The sequence below is a fragment of the Garra rufa genome, chromosome 4 (genome assembly GCF_049309525.1).
Source record: "Garra rufa chromosome 4, GarRuf1.0, whole genome shotgun sequence".
Taxonomy (NCBI): Eukaryota; Metazoa; Chordata; class Actinopteri; order Cypriniformes; family Cyprinidae; genus Garra; species Garra rufa.
In genome coordinates this window covers 13,052,075-13,075,772 of record NC_133364.1, presented here as the reverse complement: position 1 = coordinate 13,075,772, position 23,698 = coordinate 13,052,075, and the positions used below count along the sequence as shown (strand labels likewise).

At 35.7% G+C, this 23,698-nt stretch overlaps 1 protein-coding gene across 1 annotated transcript in view; it reads right to left on the bottom strand.

Moving 5' to 3' along the window:
• Positions 1-17,962, bottom strand: part of LOC141333611 (semaphorin-3aa) — a 42,256-nt gene extending 24,294 nt beyond the window's left edge. The window contains exon 1 of the mRNA XM_073838663.1: positions 17,435-17,962. Within this exon, the coding sequence (XP_073694764.1) occupies positions 17,435-17,546 (112 nt within the window). The 5' untranslated portion in view covers positions 17,547-17,962. The remainder of the gene's footprint in view (positions 1-17,434) is intronic.
• Positions 17,963-23,698: the final 5,736 nt, after the last annotated feature.

Below are 23,698 nucleotides of genomic sequence, written 5' to 3'. Positions count from 1 at the left end.
TTGAGTGAGTTAGGTTAGCAGAAAGTATAAAAAATGTATTTATTTATTTATATAAAATTACAAATTTAAATATGCACCTATTTATTTAATTGATAAATATTTCAAAATAACACTTACATTTTTTTTGTGTGTGTGTGTCAGGTTAGCAGAAAACTTAAGCAGATCCCATATCCCAATCCCATGTATTGCTGATAATGCTACATACAATAATATAATATAATATAATATAATATAATATAATATAATATAATATAATATAATATAATATAATATAATATAATATAATATAATATAATATAATATAATAAATATAATATAATTTATTTATTCATTCATTCATTTTATTCAATTATTTTATTTATTTATACAAATTTTTAAGTTTTAAATAAATTTAAATAATACATTTTTAAATAATAAATCGCTGATAATGCTACATGATACATATATATATATATATATAATTCATTAATTTATGTATTATATTTACTTGTTTACATATATTTTACAGTTAAATTTTTTAAAATAAATTTAAAATATTTTAAATAATACATTTTTAAATATAAACTTAACATAACATATTAATACATATATTTATACATACATACATACATACATATATATATATATATATATATATATATATATATTTTTTTTTTTTTTTTTTTGTGTGTGTGTGTGTGTGTGTGTGTGTGTGTGTGTGTGTGTGTGTGTGTGTGTGTGTGTGTGTGTGTGTGTGTGTGTGTGTGTGTGTGTGTGTGTGTGTGTGTGTTATTATTGTTTGTAAATAACAGTGTAAGAAAACTAGGTTCGAGGCGGTAGCAGAACAGCTCTTAAACATGTTGATATATAAAGTTTATCTCATAGTCCTTTTTTTGCGTTTGGCATCTACATTTCAAAGTCTATATAAAGCCAGAGGGCCTGATTTAGCATTCATGTGTGCATAATTATCATAATAAAAGAATCTGATCTACTAATGTAAGTCACTAAGTACATCTTTCAACACCAGCACTAAAAGCCTTCTTTAAATCTGGGTGTGTCAAACTTATTTGCACAATAATTCTGAGTAAATCACTCGCGATACACCCGACCACACGCAGTTTGTTAGATTGCACAAGCAAATTAGTACTGCTTAATTTGCAAGCTTAGTAACTCGGGTCAGACAAACAGCTAATCAAATAAAAACTGCTGTTGTTCTGGCAGATACTGCCAAAGAGACTACCACTAGACCAGACACTGTGAAAATATAATGACCTGAGACACAAAATCTGCCAAATTTGTCACAAGGTCGGATAAAAACAAGTGAAGAGGAGATGAAGTGAGAATGATAGGAAAGAGGTGAAAGAGAGAAATGGCTTTGGCAAAGAGCTCGCAGAAGCCAGCGGCCAGAACATCTGCTCATGGGAGAGGGTGAGGTCAACATCTCTGCAACGTTTCTGCAACACGCACACGAATCGTAATCAACAGTGACACGCAAAGACTGCAGCTCGTCTCCAGAGCCCAGATCAATCCGCTCCTATAGTAGCCATCTGCGTAAGATTCTGGACATCTGTGCGGTTGTGGGAGAGGGAGAGCGCGAGCAACGGAAAGCGTTAAGGAGAAACAGACCATCCTTCCTTTGCCTGTGTCAATAACGCTGAATATCAAATGTAGAACAGCGTTCCCGCAGGAGCCAATGCAGAACGGGCACAGTTCGGTCTGTCCGTTCCTGCTGAATTCGTTCTTTGCTTCTAACACGAGAGTTTCATTAAGCAATCACAAGCAATATACAAATATAAACAGATGCCAGGCCTGTCTGACAGACTCCGGCTGAGTCAGAATATTGAGCAAGTTTTCTTTTATGTAAGGGAAAACATCTTCCTGAATGGGTTTATTTAAACAATATCGCATGGGAAAAAGATCTGTATTAGCAGTTCTAGAAAGACAAATTTAGTTGGTAAACTTGCACTACTGTTTAAAAGTTTTGTCAAAGTTATCACGTTAATACAGGTGATTAATTTTTTCAGTTTAACTGTGTTATAACTATTTAACACAGTTAACGCAGAGGCAGGACTATGGCCACCCCACTCACAAATGCTGCTTCTGTCTCTGTTTTCGTGACAAAAAAGTGTTTGTTTAGTCGCAGAACATCTTTATGACTACATCAAATGAGAGACTTTTCAGATGCATACTCCAACTTCCACTTCAGCGCCAGGCGCTAGTCAAACGAGCATAGGAAAGGTACCACTAACAAGGGATACCGTTAGCCGCTATACTGTCCTCTTAGCACATGTGCTCCAATTGCATGCACAAATACAGCGGTGCACACTGTAGCCTGTATTGTTTTAATATTAAAGCATGAAAGAAAGAGATTTGTCACGTTCAGCAGTGGCAGCTCTTAAAGTAGTAGCAGCCAACTAAGCTAATAACTGCTATAATGTCTGTTAATCAAAAAACTAAAGGAAAAAGAGGAAATTGATAAGTTTTGTAGCTTAAAGTATTCATTTATATTTAATTAAGTATTTAGTGCTTGATAACTTTATTCAATTTCTGTATTTTTCCTACTTGCTGAAGGGTACAGGCAAATAATGGGTTTATGTGAAGATTGTTTTAAGTTCACTTAAATCTTTAGGATATTAAGTAAAGATCATGTTCCATTAAGATGTTTTGTCAATTTCCTACCGTAAATATATCAAAAGTTAATTTTTGATTAGTGATATGCATTGCTAAGAACTTCAGTTGGACAATTTTAAAGGCAATTTTCTTAATATTTAGATTTTTTTTGCACCCTCATAACAAACCATACATCAATGGAAAGATTATTTAGTTTTTCATATGATGTATGAAAATTTCTATTTCAAAAAATGGACCCTTATGGTCCAGGGTCACATTTAATGTAATAAAGTATATTTCTATTTAATGTCAGATTATGACATTTTTTTTATTTGATTGACAACACAATTTTTTAAATAATATAATATACTTTATATATATATATATATATATATATATATATATATATATATATATATATATATATATATATATATGCATATTTGTTTTTATATTTAAGTACAAATAAATATAACATATTTTATTTAAATGTTTTCAGACACCTATATTGAAACTTATTTCTGGCACCTTTTGTATCTTTGAGAAAAACACTAATCATGTTTACAATTCAGTTACACTTCTGTTAAAACTAATTTTATTGAGTAACAACCGTTTAGTTGTTAAAGTTGTTAAAACTTAAATTGATCAAAAGCGACAGTTTTTAAAAAAATAATGTCTATTTAAAATAATTGATCTTGGTTTGAACTTTCTATTCATCATAGAAACTTAAAAAGCACTTTATAATAGACATTTTTAACATTGATAATAATAAGAAATATTTCTGCAACCAATTCGAATGATTTCTGAAGAATCGTGTGACACGGAAGACTTTCTCTTTTTACAGTATTTTTCATCAAATAAATTCAGCTTTGAGACTTTTACCAACCCAGTAATTAGTGTAGTGTACTTGCCAAACAAATGACTAAATAGAGATGAAAACAGAGGTTTGCAAAGTGATACAAGAGATATGGAACTATGAAATTGATTCTATGGGTCAACAATCTGTAATAAAGTTTGCTACAGTGTACAAAATTATTTGACAGCACAATGTCACAACTGACAATCAGAAACCAAATCCAGATTTTCAAATAGTTGCATCTCAGCCAAATATTGTCCCAAAAAAATTGACCCTTATGACTGGGTTTGTGGTCCAGGGCCACATATGAAGAACCAATATTGTGACATTGTGACAAGCATATAATTTGACTCAAGAAGCATATACAGTAAATCAAGGTTTTTGAGTACAAGAACCACCATTAAATCTATCTGAAGAAAGTTCTGCCCAGTGCTGCTATTGGCTAACACATTTAATAAGATATATTAACAGTCAAAAGTAGCTTAAATTCAGGAAACAAAAGAAAGCCGCATTGATTTTCTCTTGCCAGACTTCAGGGGAGGCCTGAGAGAACATAAGAGGACATCCTGGAAAGAGATCTCATCTTTCTTTCTTTTTTCACTTCCCGACTCATTATTCTCACTCATCTCTTAGCATCGCTCCATGTGCCAAATATTCTTATTATTAGCTTCTTTTTTCTCTGCCAGTGTCTGTATTACTGCCGTTACTGTAGGTGAACTTCTCCAAAGCCTCACTCTGTTGCCATTCTGGCTCAAGATCTGACGGATGCGTCTGGCAGTTTCACTATTCCCCTGCTCAAAGTGAGCGACTGGTGCTTGAACTCTGAAGATCAGCCTTTTTTTTTTCTTAAAACGCTGCCTTGGCAAGACCATCACAAAAGGTAGCCGTCATATGGTCCGTGATCACACAAACACACACACTTTATCCGGAGATACATCAACCTGGATAGGAGCTTAGAGTAAATGGAGTGTGAGATTTAAAAAAGGAAGCTTAACCAATGTCTCTCACTCTTTCTCAGTCTCTCTCTGCGCTGCAGACTGAGAAGTGTGCTGTTGACTCTTCATATATCATAGAAAAGTCTTTCAGATGTTTGATTTATACACTGCAACGTTTTCATTCGTACACCTTTGTTTCCAATAGATTTAAGATGGTGCATGAAAGCTAAATACCAATACTAAGCAAAACAATACTAACCCTAACCCTAACCCTTACAACTGAAAATTGTAAACTTAGAACTGAAATTCTAAATGTAAAAACTTGCAGAAAACATGTGAAGCTGTATGAATTTATGCCACTGAATAAAAAAATAAATAAACAAAGGTAACTGCGACTTTTTATCTTGTATATTTGTCAGAATTGTGAGTTTGTATCATGCAATTCTGAGAAAAAAGTCGCAATTCTGAGAAATAAAGTCACAATTGCAAAATATAAACTCAGAATTCAACATAGAATTGTTTGTATCTTGCAATTGTGAATTTTTTTGTAGAATTGCAAGTTTATATCAATTCTGACTTCATAACATGCAATTGCAAGTTTATATCTCACAATTCTGTAAAAAAAGTGAAAGATAAAAACTCGCAACTGTGAGAAAAAGATGCAAACTAGCATTTCTGATGCAAGATGCAAGCGAGATGCAAGCTTGCAATTTTGAGTTTATTTCTCACAATTGTGAGTTTATATCTCGTAAAACTGACTTTATAACTTATTAATTTTGACTTTATAACTCGCAATTTTAAGTTTATATCACGCAATCCTGAGAAAAAAATCTGAATTGTGAGATATAAAGTCAGAATTGCTACACATAAACATGCAATTCTGAGAAATAAAGTCGCAATTCTGAGAAATAAAGTCAGAATTGCAAGATATAAACTCAGAATTCAACTCACAGAATTGCAAGTTTGTATCTTGCAATTGTGACCTTTTTTCGCAGAACTGCGAGTTCTGACTGCAATTCTGACTTTATAACACACAACTGCAAGTTTATATCTCACAATTCTGAGAAAAAAGTCAAAATTGCAAGATATAAACTCACAACTGTGTGAATGACTTTATTTCTTGCACTTGTGAGTTTATATCACGCAATCCTGAGAAAAAGTTATCTTGCAGTTCTGACTATTTCTCGCAATTGAGTTTATATTACGCAATTATGACTTCATAACTCACAATAGCGAGTTTATATCATGCAAGTCTGAGAAAAAAGTCAGAATTATTAGTTCATATCTCGCAATTCTGATTTCTTGCAATAGTGAGTTTATATCAAACAATTCTGAGACAGTCATATCAGTCATGTGTGAGTTTGTATCTCACAATTCTGTCTTTATAACTCACAATTGCGAGTGTATATCACACAATTTTAACTTTATAACTTGCAATTGCAAGATTATATATATAAAAGTCACAATCATTTTTTTTTGTAAAATCAGTATGTCCAACACAACCCACGTGACTTGAAATGAGAGGAAAATGAATAATGCACAAAGCCTAAAGGACAAAAAGCTGGTTTGGATTTTGGTGAGGGTGTATAGTTATGTATCTCTGCATCTGTGTGTGTTTGAGGGATGGGAAAATGTGTGTGCATGCTCCTGCCACTGTGCTTTAGCTCTGCCTCGGGCTACCAGCCGCCCCAGGAGAGCGAGGGAAGTGAGGAAAGAAGGAATAAAAACTGAAAGAGTGCTGCAGATGGTTTTGGGCGCTACCTGTTTGTTTAAGCCAGAACAATGGCGCGCTTCAAAACACACGTCGTCGATCGTGACACGGTTTTGGCAAAAGTTCTCCTTCTCTCTGTTCTCTCAATGGGCTAAGTGTGTGGTTCGGTCTTGTCGGTTTTGTGCTTGAGAGAACTTAGATTTTAGAAACAGAGATTTGCTTAACACGCCGCTTCGCATATTGCTTCAAGCTCTGGGATATGAATAAGCCTGTAGTTTCGCTTCATTTTAACTTGCTCTCGCATGCAACCGGCCGCAGGTTTTGGTAAGTTTCCCCAGTAACCGTGTTGGATCTAGGCCTGTGAGAGCTCAGGCTGTTGGATTGACAGCTAGTGAAGGACTGCTGAGAGCAGGACGACACTCGTGGGCCAACATTTAATTCCACTGACACCAACAGGAAACATAATCACTGTGTCAAATCTCTTTATGCACGTTAGTTTTAATAAAAGACACCTCTGTATAAAGCGATTTATGTCACGGCCAACTGGCTCAAATTTCTATTCACAAAGCCAAATGGTGAGGAAAAATCTGATGTCTGCGACACATGTGGCAGTTATAAAGATGAATTTGTTTAGCTTAAAGGAATAATTTAACCAAAAATGAACCTTGTGTGTCAACCTCATGTCCTTCCAAACCTGTATGAATTTCCTGGCGACTCTTTTCCATCTAAATGAGGACTGAAACTGTCAATCACGACAATGACAAAAAAGCGGCATAAAAATATCTTAAAAGCACACGAAAAACACAAAATTCTTCAGTGTTGAGGAAAGTTATTTACAATATTGTGCTACTCCATAAAAAAGAAACTAATTTAGTTACTTTTAATAGAAAGTACTGCATTATGTTACTTTTGCAGTACTTTTTGTTTTGCAAAAGTGCACACATTATATATTATGTACACAAAAACTTTTATTTTGGATGCGATTAATCTCAATTAATCATTGCCCAGCACTCATTTTTATTAAATTTTGGCAGCTGTAAAGATCCTTTCCCGCACCAAAAATGAACTCAATGCAAGGACAGGAGCGGTGTTACTGAATAAATGGAAAAACAAAATACTTTTAATTACTTACTCAAATAACTCAAGTAACTCTTACTTTGGATGCGATTAATCACAATTAATCATTGCCTAGCACTTATTTTTAATAACAAAAAACCCAACACTTATATTTTTGGGAGCTGTAAAGACCCTTTCACACCAAAAATGAAATTAACAAGCCTTAAAGGAACACTCCACTTTTTTTTGGAAATAGGCTCATTCTCCAACTCCCCCCGAGTTAATAAGTTGATTTTTACCATTTTGAAATCCATTCAGCCGTTCTCCTGTTCTGGCGATATCACTTTTAGCATAGCTTAGCATAGATCATTGAATCCTATTAGACCAATAGCATTGCGTTCAGAAATGACCAACGAGTTTCCATATTTGTTGTATTTAAAACTTGACTCTTCTGTAGTTATATCGTGTACTAAGACCGGTGGAAATGCAAAGCTGCGAGTTTCTAGGCTGATAAGATTAGGAACTACGCTTCCATTCTGGCGTAATAGTCAAGGAAGTTTGCTGCCGTAATATAGCCGAAGCAGGCGGAGTATTATCAGAAATGAGTTCCCAGCTAGTTTAGCATTTGCACATGTGCTGCGTGGTATTACTGCTCCTGCTTCGGCCATATTACAGCAGCAAACTTCCTTGACTATTACGCCGGAATGGGAGTGTAGTTCCTAATCTTATCAGCCTAGAAAATTGAAGCTTTGCATTTCCACCGGTCTTAGTACACGATATAAGTACAGAAGAGTCAAGTTTTAAATAGGACAAATATCGAAACGGTGGTCATTTTTGAACGCGATGCTATTGGTCTAATAGGATTCAATGATCTATGCTAAGCTATGCTTAAAAAAGTGATATCGCCAGAACAGGAGAACGGCTGAATGGATTTCAAAACGGTAAAACTCAACTTATTAACTCGGGAGGAGTTGGAGAATGAGCGTATTTCCAAAAAACGTGGACTGTTCCTTTAACGCAAGGACAGGAGTGGGGTCACTGAATAAATGGAAAAACAAAGTACTTGTATTACTTACTCAAATAACTCAAGTAACTCATTTGAAAGTAACTCACGTTACTTGTAACGCATTACCCCCAACACTGATGAAGACTTTATTCACAAATAAATATTGGCATGCTTTCCTTGGCGTGTTCATGAAGGGTCATAAGAAAGTAGTGATGTCTAATTGTTCCTGTGAGTCAAATTCTTTCCAATTCACTCATTTTAGATTAATTTATCTGATTCACAAAAACAGTCTGAATGATTCATTCACTGAATCAATGATCAAGTCACAGTGTTTAACAGCCCACTGGAAGAGAAGTTTATCAGTGAATTATGAATTACATTTTGGTTTGTGTGTCACACGAAGTTATTGTACGACTTCATACAGTTCATATAGACTTGGAAAAAAGTGTAAGTGTCTTATGGATAACTTTATAACACTTTTATGGTGCTTTTGTGGTGTTTGTGAAGCTTGAAAGCTTTTAATTGTGTGTAAAAAAGCAATCATTAAACTAGTCAAAATATCTGGTTTGTCCTCCACAAAAGCTGAGAAAATAATGAATGTAATGGAATGTAAATGTTTCGGTAAACTATCCCTTTGTAGTTGTTTTTTTAAATAGTAGTTTTAATTCATAAAATAATCTCTTCCAAAATACAAAATATCTAATTAAACTGAATTAATTTTAAAACGCTTAAAACATGTGGTGTTAAATGTATACATACTCTTGTACAGCAACCTAAGTCTTACAGTCTGTCTATGCAACACAATATTTGCGCGCGACCGCATGAGATTCCTGTGTTGCCCTGATCCACAAAGAGAGGGGAGAGTATGTGGAACCGTTTAATTACCCCTGAATCTGCTCGCGACATGACGGGTGAACCGCAGAGTCTGTTTAAAACTGGCCCCCGGCCACAGACCGTGCAGAGAAAGCACAATCCGCTCTCCACAGCTCCAGATGACACACAAAATACAGCGCATGTACAGAGAGAGAGAGTGACAGCCTGAGATAATGTGACATTAAAACAAATAGCCAAGAGGTTTACAAGAGAAAAAGTGAAAGGCAAAGTGCTGAAAGAGAGCTGCATATATATAAGTATGGATCTTTTATGATGTGATGTGTAATATATTTATATATATTTTTATTATGAAAACACACCTTTCTTAGGTTCTTTCTGATGACTGAGTCGACTATATTGACTTGAACTGACTTGAACAGAAATATGGCCTTCACAAGCAGGGCTACAGACTGAAAATGTTCTCAAGTTCAACAAAAAATGTGTAAAAAATGTTGTCGCTGTTGTTGAAACACAAGATTTGTGTTTTGTCCATACATATACACTACCAGTCAAAAGTTTTTGAACAGTAAGATTTTTTATATTTTTAAAGAAGTCTGTTCTGCTCACCAAGCCTGCATTTATTTCATCCAAAGTACAGCAAAAACAGTACAATTCTGAAATATTTTTACTATTTAAAATAATGATTTTCTATTTGAATATATTTTAAAAAGTAATTTATTCCTGTGATTTCAAAGCTGAATTTTTAGCATCATTACGACAGTCAGATGATTCTTCAGAAATCATTCGACTTTTCTGATTTGCTACTCAAGTAACATTTATTATTGTTATGTTGAAAACAGCTGAGTAGATTTTTTCAGTTTTTTTGATGAGTTTAGAAGAACAGCATTTATTTGAAATAGAATCTTTTGTAACATTATAAAAGTCTTTATCATCACTTTTGATCAATTTAAAGCATCCTTGCTAAATAAAAAAATAAATGCAGACTTGGTGAGCAAAAGAGACTTCTTTAGAAAACATTAAAATCTTACTGTTCAAAAACTTTTTTTTATAACATCTTGTTTTAGTGTGTCAACAAAAAAACTCAGCGTGAGCCGTGTTGTCTGATTTGTGAACAAAAGACTCTTATAAACTGGTTCTTTTTAATTAAAGTCATTAAAAAAATCATATGTCCTTTTGAATCAGACTCTCTCGGTCAGTGAATCGTTCAGAGATGTTACCGAGTTCAGACTGACTTCCTCAATGAGTTGCAAGCGATTTTTCAGTTCAAAAGGAATCTATGATATTGCCTACTAAACTTTAGCTTTGTTTAGTATATATACAGCTAGAGTTTATATCAGTATATTAATCGACTGTTTGTTAATATGACAACATGTAAAAATGTGTCACAAATTAGTCTGACAGCATCAAATTGGTCAAATTAATAATGTATTCAACTATGAACAACTACACATTTAAATTAATAATAAAATAAAAAACACAAAAATTACACTAAAGACTAAAATTTAAATAAATAAATACTAATTGATTCTAGAATTTGTCAACTGGAAAAAACAACAATAACATAAGTTTAGGAGTCAATAGCTCCCTTTTTTTTGTCAAGCAAACAAGCATATACATGCAAACGAATACACACAGCCACTTACTGAAGTGCGTATGAAATCTGACTCGTCTAGAAACGCTTGTCTAAGGACACTATTGAAATTCAATAACAGGTGCACAACTTCACAACACACTGCTCTCTGTATCTAGTCAGTAATCTAATACACAACATATGACACACGGGTGTAAACACACACATTGCATTTGAATAATAAAACACTCTGCTTATTAATAACTATGTGTTATGAAGAGAAAGCTAAATGTGCAAATCCCTGAGCCAAGTGGATTTTGAGAGTCATTAAAAGAGTCTAAGGTCTAATAGGGCCAACACAAGAGTGAACACAACAGGATGTGAAACGTAAAAAAGGTCAATAAGGACGAAGCCCTTCCACAGCCACAGAGTAAATAATTCATGCGACAGAAAGGCTTCAGGTGACCTTCAAGTTCCTCACAGCACTCCAGACAGAAGAAAAGAGCAAAGTAGAGCGAGGGAGTGAATGAGACGAAGGACATGAACTGTAACTAGAAAATAAAAACTCATAGAATTATAGATAGAGACAGCAGTTTACAAGTAGTAACAAGCTACTTTTCCAAGAAGCAGTGAACAAGATTTTTTTTCACTTTTACAGCTGAGGCAATAATCATGTGCTCAGCTGAATGTGTATTTCTCTTATAATTAAGCTTTGATGTGATTGATTCAGTAAAATCAATCAATCAATCTCTAGTTTAAAAAAGTAATATTCAATGATTTATAATATTCACTAAAAAATAAATAAGCATTTAAAAGGTTAAACGAAACGTTAAAAAGAAAAAAGAATAATCAAAAGTTAAATTCTGCTGTTCATTAAATAGCCTCACACATGACGAGAAGGGGGAAAAAAAAAAAAAAAAAAAAAAAAAATATATATATATATATATATATATATATATATATATAAAATAAAATTGCCAACAAGAGTCAAATGTAACAATTAATCATCAATTCACAACTGAAAACAAAATGAAATTATATCAAAATTTAAATTGTATAGCAAATTCTAACTAAAAATAAATGAATTAATTAAAATTAAAATTAAAACTGCCACCAAGTGTCAAATGCAAAAATAAATCATCAATTCACAACTTGAAAACAAACCAAATTATATCACAATTTAAATAGTATAACAAAGTATAACTAAAAAAAAAGATTTAAATTTAAATCAACATTTCCAACAAAAGTGAAATGCAAAAATTATTAATCAAGGGACATTAGATAGAAAAATTACAAGTCTTTAGTTGGAATTAAAAAAATCTGTAAAGTAACTACATTTAATTAAATAATTTAACTAAAATGTGGGAACATCTTAATTTGTGGCCGTGATATCTTGTTTTCCCCCTATATTGTATTATATTATATTATATTATATTATATTGATGAGGAGATACCCCTGACACTGTAAATCGCTTTGAGTGTCTATAAAAGCGCTATATAAATGTAACAAATTATTATTATTATTATTATATTATTTTTAGTAAGTTATTTCAAATGGATAATTCTTTCAATTGTAAACACCTTCATTGTACTTATTATTATCATTATTAATAATAATAGTTATAATAATAAGTAGCTTGCAGCTTGACAAACTATCTTTTAAAAGTAGCTTCATCATGTGAAAATAAGACAAAAGAGATGGAGAGAGAGTCAGACTAAGAAAAAGCGAGAAGTCTACTTCAAGTGAAGAGGGTGAAAGCAGACAGGCAAGGGACGGATGCAGATGAGGCCGTGAGAGAAAGAGAAACCAGCATCATTCCCAGCCTCTCCATATAATCATTCCCATCCACCCCGAATCCTGGCCCGGCGCCAGCTTGCACTTCACCCGGCAGCCAGCGAACAGCCCGCTATTATAGGATGCCTCCAGTCTGCGTCCAGTGCGGTCGGGCGCGGAGTGTCTATTTCGGAAGATTTAGGCTGAATTCCGACGACTCGCAGTCTCTCGTCGTCCCAGTGTCGCCCATCCCAATCAATCCCAGGAGGCCACGGGGCAGGGTAATGAAACGGGAAGCCTGGTAATTACGTCGTAGTGAGTAATTATCAGGTTGTTTCACAAGCACTTTAAGAGGACTTTAAAGTCCCCGACGCACTGTTTTACAGCAGGTTGGCCTTTTTTACAAAGGGACCCCCCTTGTCAGAGGTGTGCGTCCGCACTTTGCCACCTGCAGGGGGCAGTGTCTTCATATGCACCGACCGCCTCCACCCTAATCTGGCATCTCGGATGGTATTTACGTGGGGTTTTGGGCACACATGGACCCTGTAACCCGCTGCTAATCCTACAGTGTGAATTCACAACCTCGTAACCACAAGTTTGAGATCCGAAAGGCAATCTGACAAGCATGTGAAGGCCTATCCCACAACGTACTGACAGATGAACGGGCCGCTGATAGCTCTGACAAGAGCAATTTTCACAGACGGTAGTTTAAAGCGTACGAGGGAAGTTAAGAGAAGACATAGCGCTGGTATAATTACAGGGAGAGGAAAATCTATCACTCGGCCATCGTTTAACAACTAAGATGGATCTCTCCGTCTGCGATCATCCGACTGGCCTCCCCGGAGGCGGCAGGACTGAATTGCAAACTCTCTGTGCAACTCATGATGAATCTGCGTATGTGTGTGTGTGTGAGAAAGAGATAGCCGTCCCCCTTCTCGGCGCTCGTTGGAGTGTGCGTCTCTGGAGAGCATGTCTGCGCGTTTATTTGGCTTAATTACTATGCTGCATTCACAGGGGGAGTGAGAATGAATGACACTTCACTTAACGACTATCCTCTCCTGGCCAACTACTGTCTGCCCACCGCCTTCATTAAAACAGCCGCTCTCTTCCCCTCCCGCTCTCTCTTTGCCACTCTTCCTCCATCCTTTCCTCTCTTCCTCGCTCTCGTTTTAACACTCAGACACTGTGTGGGTGTGAACAGCGATCTGTCATACTGCAGAGCATCAAAAGAGCCATCAAGCACCTGTGGACTATGTCTCTCCATTACACACACACACACACACACACACACACATACAAACACAGCTCTATCACCATGGCCAGGTGTCTAATTATCTAAGCCTGCCTCCATTCTCACACATATCGCTGGCCAAAAACACATCAGACACATTTTGTGTCTCACACACACATTTAATGTCTCACTCACAATTATCCAATTGGAAAACATGTTATTGTACAGTACAAGTTATTGTACTGTACTGTATGTGGGGCCTGATAAGGGGTTTAACTGATACTGATCTTTGTATTGAAATTAGATAAAACCTATATTTTCAATTCCGAATTATCTCCAAAAATGAATCTATCAATATATAAATATAAATATAAATATAAATTTATCATATATATACATATATATATATATATATATATATATATATATATATATATATATATATATACACATATATATATATATATATATATATATATACATAATTATATAAAAAAAAATCATATTTTTCATTCAGAATTCTCTCAAAAAATAAATCTATCTATCTATCTATCTATTATTTTTTATATATTGATCATTTATTTATCTATCATTTTATATTTTTCGAATTCTCTCTATCTCTCTCTCTCAAACACACACACACACACACACACACACACACACACACACACACACACACACACACACACACACACACACACACACGCCCATCCCAATCAATGTGTGTGTGTGTGTGTGTGTGTGTGTGTAATTATGTAAACATTATTTATATATTTACATTAATAACATTAAATGACAAAAATGTTAATATTTTGATATTATATTAATATATGTGACCCTGGACCACAAAACCAGTCATAAGGTTAAATTTTACAAAACTGAGATATATACATCATATGAAAGCTCAACAAATAAGCTTTCTATTGATGTATGGTTTGTTAGGATAGGACAATATTTGGCCGAGATACATCTATTTGAAAATCTGAAATTTTAGGGTGCAAAAAATCCAAATATTGAGAAAATCACCTTTAAAGTTGTCCAAATTAAGTTCTTAGCAATGCATATTACTAAACAAAAATTACATTTTGATAAGTTTACAGTATGAATTTTACAAAAAATTCTTCATGGAACATGATCTTTACTTAATTTCCTAATGATTTTTGACATAAAAGAAAAATCAATAATTTTGACCCATACAATGTATTTTTGGCTATTGCTACAAATATACCCCAGCTATTTAAGACTGGTTTTGTGGTCCAGGGTCATATATCATACAAATACATAGTACAATTTCAAGACACCAAATGGTATTAACACACAATTTCTGCATCAAAATGAACAATTCCAATATAAATCAATATATAATAAGTCAATTAGTAAAATTAGTAATCTATATGCACAAATACATTTCTATACAAGTTTTATTATATAACACATATATTTTATTAAAAAATATTATAGATATCTATGTCTAATTATTATATTTCATTTTATATGTAATTTTATTTCAATAAAACATATATTTTTTTAAATTCTCTCCAAAAATGAATATATATATATATAAAATTATTTTTAAAAAATCAATTATTTCAATAAAACCTATATTTTCAATTCCGAATTAGCACACCTGAATAAAATACTACAATACACTGTTTCTTAACCAGGCATAAAACGATAAAGTAACAAGAGATGAAATATTTTAGTTTGTATCTAACAACGAGCGACAGGATATTTGACATTTAATCAATTGATTAGTTAGGTATTTATGCGGCATTGCACTGAAAAGCTGCCCTAAGATCTTACTGGTCCAAATTCCTATTCCACACAAGTGTTACATAAACACCAATTATCATTTGATTGGCGGTGGCTGTGTTACGCCACAGCATTTTCGCAATCATTGTGGTTTGTTCATGGTTTGTTCAAAGTTTAACAGTATTCAGAATTCAGTAGAAATTGGTCCTATTCAATGCGAAAATATCTTATTGTACAGAATGCGAGCCATTTTTGTGTGTTTTATCTCACTACAACTTTCAATCAAACTAAATTCAAATCCATTACAATATACAAAAAACTCTAGCCGTAAACACAGCCATAAAGTGCACAGGTGGCATAAGTTTGGAAAGCATTTTGATGACGCAATGCGAAGACTGTTTTCCCACAATGCTTTGAGCCATCCAAGCACAACAGTATTAACTCAGAGAAGCATGTGATTGATCACAGGTGGACCTGCATCTTTTATATATTAAAATCTCCAGCCTTTCCTCTCAAAGTTAAACAGCAGATGCCGACGCTCTGAGCAACAATTGGTTTCTTAAATCCTCTCTCTCTCGCTGGCTCTGACAACACATTCTCAGACAAAAATAAATTGTCTTTTTCACTCCTCCTTCATTCCCTGTCTCTATAAAAGAAATGAGAGGGCGTCAAACGGACCCTGGTGGGGTAAACCCATGCCACACACAGACCTTACAATCAACACACCAGATTCACTGACAGAACAGAAGGCTATATTTACCAAATGAGGGAGAGAGAGATCACCGCCACACATCGATGCGTATACTTTTGGTCATGTTCCTGAACAAAGAACCACAGCAAACCCGCTAAGCTTACATTAAAAAGGGAAACAGCCCAAAATATGCCAAAAATGCTGCCGCTTATTTCCGCGAGAGATGAAAGCTCTGGGTTACAAAGAGGCTGCTATAGTCTGGATCTCTCCGCTGTCTCCTTTAAAATAGCACAGCCCGGAGAATAACATGTTTGCCGTTACCACCATTCACGCATAGCGGCCACAGCCATCGGATGTGACATATAGAGTACAACATGTCAGAATAATGCCTCGAAATATACAAAGGCACAGTATTTCAGCTTCAGTACAAGTTAAGCTAAATTGATACCAGTTGATCAGCACTAAAAATGTCCCACTTATTCTTCCTTCTTTTCTAAAGAGGCAAAATTCTGTATTACATTCTTAAAAATAAATCTTTATGGGCATCGAAGGAAGAACCTTAAACATCCATGGAACCTTTCCAATGCAGAAAAGGTTCTTTATAGTTGAAAAAGATTCTTTTAAGAACTGTTCACTGAAAGGTTTTTTAGGAACCAAAAATGAAAAAAAAAAGAGTGTACAATGAGGCATCGTGAATAGAAGTGAATGGGAAACATCAGTAAACATTAAAAACTCACTGTCGCCACAAAAGATAAACCAGTTTCAGTGTGGGAAAAACACTTTCTAACCTTTTCTGTGTAGTTACCTCTGATTTTGACAACTTTGTTGCCATGAGAACACCATAAATTTTAAAACGACTGTAAAAAGAGCTTTAGAGCTCATGCAATATGTTTAAACCGCAGAGTTAATTCTAGTGCTTTTATGAAATTAGAAGCTTCACTCAGTTCTTTTGTAAGTGCTTCACTGTTCTTTTTTTTAGAAAAAGGAGTCAAAATGCTGTCGGTTGAGTTTAACATGCATTGAATTAGGAATATTTCCTTAAAGCACTGCTGTAAAATCAATTTGGAGGCATGAGAAATTAGACTTCTGGCCGCAAATGCAGAGTCATTACCCACGATACCTCATTCAGAGTTCACAAGCCGTACGACAGGGTACCAGTGCAGAGTTTAGAGCGACAAGACAGTGCAACTGGAAAAATTATATAGAACAGCCAGAACATGCACTTTGAACACATGGAAACAATCTGTCAGGGCAAAACGAGACTAAATCACATGTGAGAGACTGTCAAACTAGACAGAAATTAAATGACGGAGTGACAGTGAAGGAATCAGAACATAAATAGGTTTAAGAACAGGTAGTGAGAATTAAAAAAAAAAAAAAGCTAATAAAGCATTATGAAAAGGTGATGGGGTCTAATTGCAAAACTTACCCTTGTAGGAGAGCTTGAGTCTGGGCACGTTCTCTTTGGTGTGCTGGGGTGCAACTCTTCCAGGTAACGCCACCCCACACAACAGCAGAAAAATCCCAACTAGGTAATCCATGGTGCTGGAGCGCTGGCCTCCAGCCCAGGGGGGCTTGCAGCCCACAGTGCCCAGAGCAAAGTGCCTCCCTCTGGGCTAGCCGAGATCTTCGGAGTCCCTCCTTACTTCAAAAGATCCAGTGCCTGGAGCTTCTCCCCAAGGAGGCAATCCGAAATCAGATCCCAAGCGAAGCAGGAGACGGGGGTTCACATGGCTCCATGTGGGGGGCGTTTCGCCGGTCGTGGGGGTAAAGGTGTACTCCTCTGGGATGCGTTCTCGGACCCTGGTGGGGAGCACCGGTGAGTGGGATTGTGAGGTAGAGTTTCAGTATGGGATCCGGCAGACCCTCTCTCTCTCTCTCGCTCTCTCTCTCTCCGCTCCGGCTTCGCGCACACACACGCTCACACACACTCTCACAGACTGCTTCTGCTTGTGTCCACGGCTCAGCCTGAATGAGAGGGAGAGGGAGAGAGAGAGCTGTACACCATCCACCGGAGCGCAGGAGGGGAGGGAGGAGAGGGAGGGGGAGCAGCTGAAGGGGGAGGACGAGGGAGCGGAGCTGAAAGGAGAGGTATGCGAAAGACTCTTCTGCAAAGGTTTGGTTGCTCTGTGTCCTTCTTTTCTGCATTGCTTATACGCTGCACCTACAATGCATTGTCTGCCCAGCTGCGCTCTGCTTTTTGGCTTTCTGATATTTCGTCACATTCCTAGCCACTGGAATATTTCTGTCTGTCTGTCTGTGTGTGTTTTAGACTGGATTTGAGTGTTTGAGTGATAATAAAGTAGTGATACTAAAAATACATAAAAGGTTTGATTAATATAGTACGCATACATATTAAAATAACACTAAAATATTAAAATAAAATAAAATACTTTATCTTAAATTATGAAAATTATCTATCTATCTATCTGTCTATCTATCTATCTATAATACAATATAATTTAATATTTCTTTTTTTGTCATTGTGAGAAATATGTTTTGTTGTTGAAGTCCATAAACCAGCCTTTCTTTTAAAATATGAGGCAAGCAAATGAGATTTACTAATAATACTTAAAACAGATGAAAAATGAATACATCAAGCTTGACTACAGCCAGACTATCCTGCATTCTTACTTCTCACTCACTCTCGGCTTGTTGTAACAATGCCTCTGATAGACAGAGGTGCTAATGTGTGATTTTTCACCCCTGAGTGCTAAAGACAAAAGTGCCTCAAAAACACCAGCTGAGTGTGTGAAGGTATTTCACAACCTCGCAAATGCTCAAAAAAAAAAAAAAAAAAAAAAAAAAAGATCTCTCAATGCCTTTGGCATATCTGTATATAAGTGCTTCCTGCTTTCAAAAGCAGGTCTGTGCCAATGTCTCATCACCTTTACAACCAAACATGCTCTTTAGGTGTTTACACCACATATACTTGAAGATGATGGACAGACACTACACCTCCTCTTCCTTAGATATCAGGAGGCTACAAAACATCCACCTGCAGCCTGGTCTGTATCCGCTGGCATGCCGAGGTTTTCCTCTGGTCGTCGCTCTTCTGTACCGCAACTATGTGAAGGGGATTTGTCAGGGCGCAAGACTAATGATGTCTTAATTAATTGCGACTCGCCGTGCACTAAAACGAGATAGCTCATTGACAACTAGTTTCCAGAAGCCTGTCAGTAGCAAAGTGGTAAATATAGCCTCCGAAACATGAGATCCACAGAAGAGCGACCTCCTCGAAACACAGCGAATGGATCCTGTCAGTCACAGGCTTTGATAAATACGGCGTTTGTGTTGGGGATGTAAGCTTGCTAAGTGTTCGTTTAATCTTTAGTCCAAATGCAATGGGTCTTTGACACCTGTTGGTGTGGAAAGATTTGTGCAATCTACTGTACAAATAACAAATGTAAATAATTACCTGTCTGTCACTTACGACTAGGCCTATAGGCGAATCTTCACATTGCTGGCGTGTATATACATGCAGAAGCACACATGCGCATGCACAAATCAATGACTTCCTGTATCCACCCTTTCTTTCCAAGGAATGACTGAAGGTGATTTGAGCAACGGTTGGTGACACAAAAACTTGTATTGTTTCTGGATGCATCTGCGTTCTTTAGAGGTCATTATCACAAGTATTATGATAACTGCCGGGCCGGCCACGTTCAAGGTTCTACTCCACCAGAAGGAACTTCCTGTTTAAGAGGTCACACTTCCTGCCTGATTAACACACTGCAGTGACGTCTACACTAACCGTGTACAGTAAGTCAGCAGATATCAGTAAACCACATGCACTTCCCTTGTGACTCCTGAAAGAGTTTGGGTATAGGTGAGAGGGGAATGATGGGAGTGGAGGAGAGGAGGGATGGATGGAAAAAGAGAGAGAGGAGAGGTGTAATGTTTGCGTGGCATAAGACTTCAGTCTCCACTCTACCCACATCCTCCACTCGCCGTGATGACAGCTCAGACGCCTTGGTCTGCTCAATCAACACATGGCCCAGTGAAAGAGAGAAGGAGAGGAGAGAGAGAGAAGTAAAAAACACAAATCACATCTGCTCATGAACAACAAGCCTGAAGATTGATAGACTGGAATTCTATAGCAAACATCACAAGTAATTCAGTTTTAGCATTGTTAGAAGGAATGACAGAAGGAACAATAGATTAGATAGATAGATAGATAGATAGATAGATAGATAGATAGATAGATAGATAGATAGATAGATAGATAGATAGATAGATAGATAGATAGATAGATGGAACTGAAGAACGATAGGTAGAAAGACAGACAGAATGACAGAACGATAGATAAAAAGAGATAAAATGATAGAATGAAATAACGAAATAAAGAGTAACAGAACAACAGAAAGATGGAACGACAAAAAGAAAGAACGAGAGATAGAATAATAGAATGATAGTTAAAACAATCGATGGATAGAATGATAGAACAACAGTTATGACAATAGATAGAATGACAGAACGATAGATAAAAATATAGATAGAAAGATAGAATGAAATAAAAAGAAAGAATAACAGAACAAAAAAGTAGAACGATAGAAAGAAGGAACGACAGATAGAAAGAATGACAGACAGAAGGATAGAATGATAAAATGATAGATAAAACAATAGATAGATAGAACAATAGAACAATAGGTATGACGATAGACAGAATGACAGAACGATAGATAAAAAGATAGAAAGATAGAATGAAATAAAAAGAAAGAAAGAATAACAGAACAACAAAAATACAGAACGATAGAAAGAACGACAGATAGAATGATAGAATGATAAAATGATAGATAAAACAACAGATAGAATGATAGAACAATAGGTATGATGATAGAATGACAGAACGATAGATAAAAAGATAGATAGAAATATAGAATGAAATAACGAAAGAATTACAGAACAACAGAAAGATAGAATGATAGAAAGAAAGAACGAGAGACAGAATGATAGATAAAACAATAGATAGAATGACAGAACGATAAGTATGATGATAGAATGACAGAACGATAGATAAAAGATAGATAGAAAGATAGAATGAAATAACGAATGAATAAAAAGAACAACAGAAATATAGAATGATAGAAAGAAAGAACAAGAGATAGAATGAAAGAATAATAGATAAAACAATAGATAGAATGACAGAACAATAGGTATAACGATAGGTAGAATGAACGATAGATAAATTGATAGAACGAAAGAGAATGACAGAATGACAGAACAACAGAATGATAGAACAATATATAAAACAATAGATAGAACGATAGGACAACAGAACAATAGATAGAAACAGACAGACAGACAGACACAGACAGACAGACAGATAGACAGATAGATAGATAGATAGATAGATAGATAGATAGATAGATAGATAGATAGATAGATAGATAGATAGATAGATAGATAGATAGATAGATAGGGTGAAATGTACATATGAATATTACAGCAAAAATAACTCCCTCTTTGGATCACTCAGCGTTTCACAGGATGACACAGAATTTGCATGGTAATAACAGCTATAAAGTAGAAATACTACAGCAGACAGCGCCAAAAACATACGCCTTATTCTCTCAAGAGAGTGTGCAAGTAACCCGAGGGCTTCATCACACTTCAGAAAGAGAGTCAGAGCTCAGAGCATAACCACTTTACCAGAGATTCCTGCTGGAACAGCAAAGCCCCTTGAAACAAGTCCTCCATTACTTGATGTAATAGAGGTGTTACAGCAGCAGAGGAGACAGGAGGTGATGAAAGAGACTGGACGCTGATGATGGTAAAGATATCTTGCAATGCTTCAATTTTATGCATCAGAATTCAATGGCTGAAACTTTTCTATAATAGATGCCAAAACTTGGAAAATGTTTGAAACTTTTTCTGCTCGTTTCATTGTGAACATCATGAAGAAGCACACAGAAGCTGCACTGAATTTGTCCATTTTCCTCAGAACTTGAGGGTGTGTTTGGCTCATTTAGTACCTCCTGTCCACTTCCAGTGCGGAAAAGGGGTGTTTCCTCTGTTTCATCGGAGGTGCAGAGGTCAGAGGTCAGCCTTCATTTCACAAAAGAGGTCACAGTCCTTGCCAAGTGGGTGACGGAAGTTTCATAATCCACCGTTACACCCTCCACATGCCCCCACCTTGACATCATCCCCCTCATGAATGCTTTTGAAATTAAATCTTTTTGACAAAGTTTGTAAACAGAATGTAAATAAGCAGTGATGAACCACATTATGATGAATAGGTGAGATAGCACCCTCATAAAAACATTGAAAATGAAAGAGAGCCAGGGTTGTGAAACTGGGTCGAATATTTTTTATCAGTAATTTCTTCCCGTCTATCACCGTGGAGGAAGCATCCCGCAGCGCCTTCGCCACAGATGCATCCGTTCCAGCGGTGCATCAGCAGGGTCTTCGGATTTCAGGAGTGATTTACAGAGCAGAACAGAGGAAGAAAGAGAAGAAGAAGAAGAAAAAAAACTTTCATCTGATTCATAAAGTCTGACAGTGCCTGGGCTTGTCTTACAGGTGATGTAATGTGAGTGGCAGGCAGCAGGATGAGGTTGAGATATATCGCCGTGTAGTTTGGCGTGGGAGAATCTCAAGTTAAAATAAGTGCGAATGAAAAGGCTCGGCACACCTGGATCTCATTCACTGTGGATTTTTGGGGTTGTCAGTTAACCAAGTAAAATACTCATGCTAAAAAAAGAAAAGAATATGGTAAATCCAAGAAAATGATGAAGAGTGATGATGTCAGTTGGTAATACCGTGGTATTTTGGTATAAACATCATAAATTTGATTCATGCCGCTGCTGAATCTTCAATGCTACTAACATATATTTTTAGTGAATCAACCAGTGCAACCAGTCTATTTTAATTCTCCAACAAATGACGTTTAAGAACCAGCTCTTTTGAATGAATCAAAAACATACAGCACAACAAGTGTAGTCTGATTCTCAAACAAAAGACTTTTATGAACCAGTTCTTTTAAATGAATCAAAAACATATAGTGCAACCAGTGTAGTCTGATTCTCAAACAGATGACTCTTATGAACCAGTTCTTTTTGAATGAATCAAAAACATATAGTGCAACCAGTGTAGTCTGATTCTCAAACAGATGACTCTTATGAACCAGTTCTTTTTGAATGAATCAAAAACATATAGTGCAACCAGTGTAGTCTAATTCTTGCACAAATAACTCTTATGAACCAGTTCTTTTTGAATGAATCAAAAACATGCAGCACAACCAGTGTAGTCTAATTCTTGCACGAATGACTCTTTTGAACCAGTTCTTTTTTAATGAATCAAAAACATGCAGCACAGCCAGTGTAGTCTAATTCTTGCACAAATGACTCTTATGAACCAGATCTTTTTTAATGAATCAAAAACATGCAGCACAGCCAGTGTAGTCTAATTCTTGCACAAATGACTCTTATGAACCAGTTCTTTTTTAATGAATCAAAAACATGCAGCACAGCCAGTGTTGTCTGATTCTCCAACAAATGACTCTTATGAACCAGTTCTTTTTAATGAATCAAAAACATTCACCGCAACCAGTGTAGTCTGATTCTCAAAAGAATGACTCTTATGAATTGGTTCTTTTTAATGAATCACATGAATGAATGTACAGTGCAACCAGTGGAGTCAGTGAAGTCTGACTCTCCAACAAATGATTCTTATGAACTACTTATTTTTAATT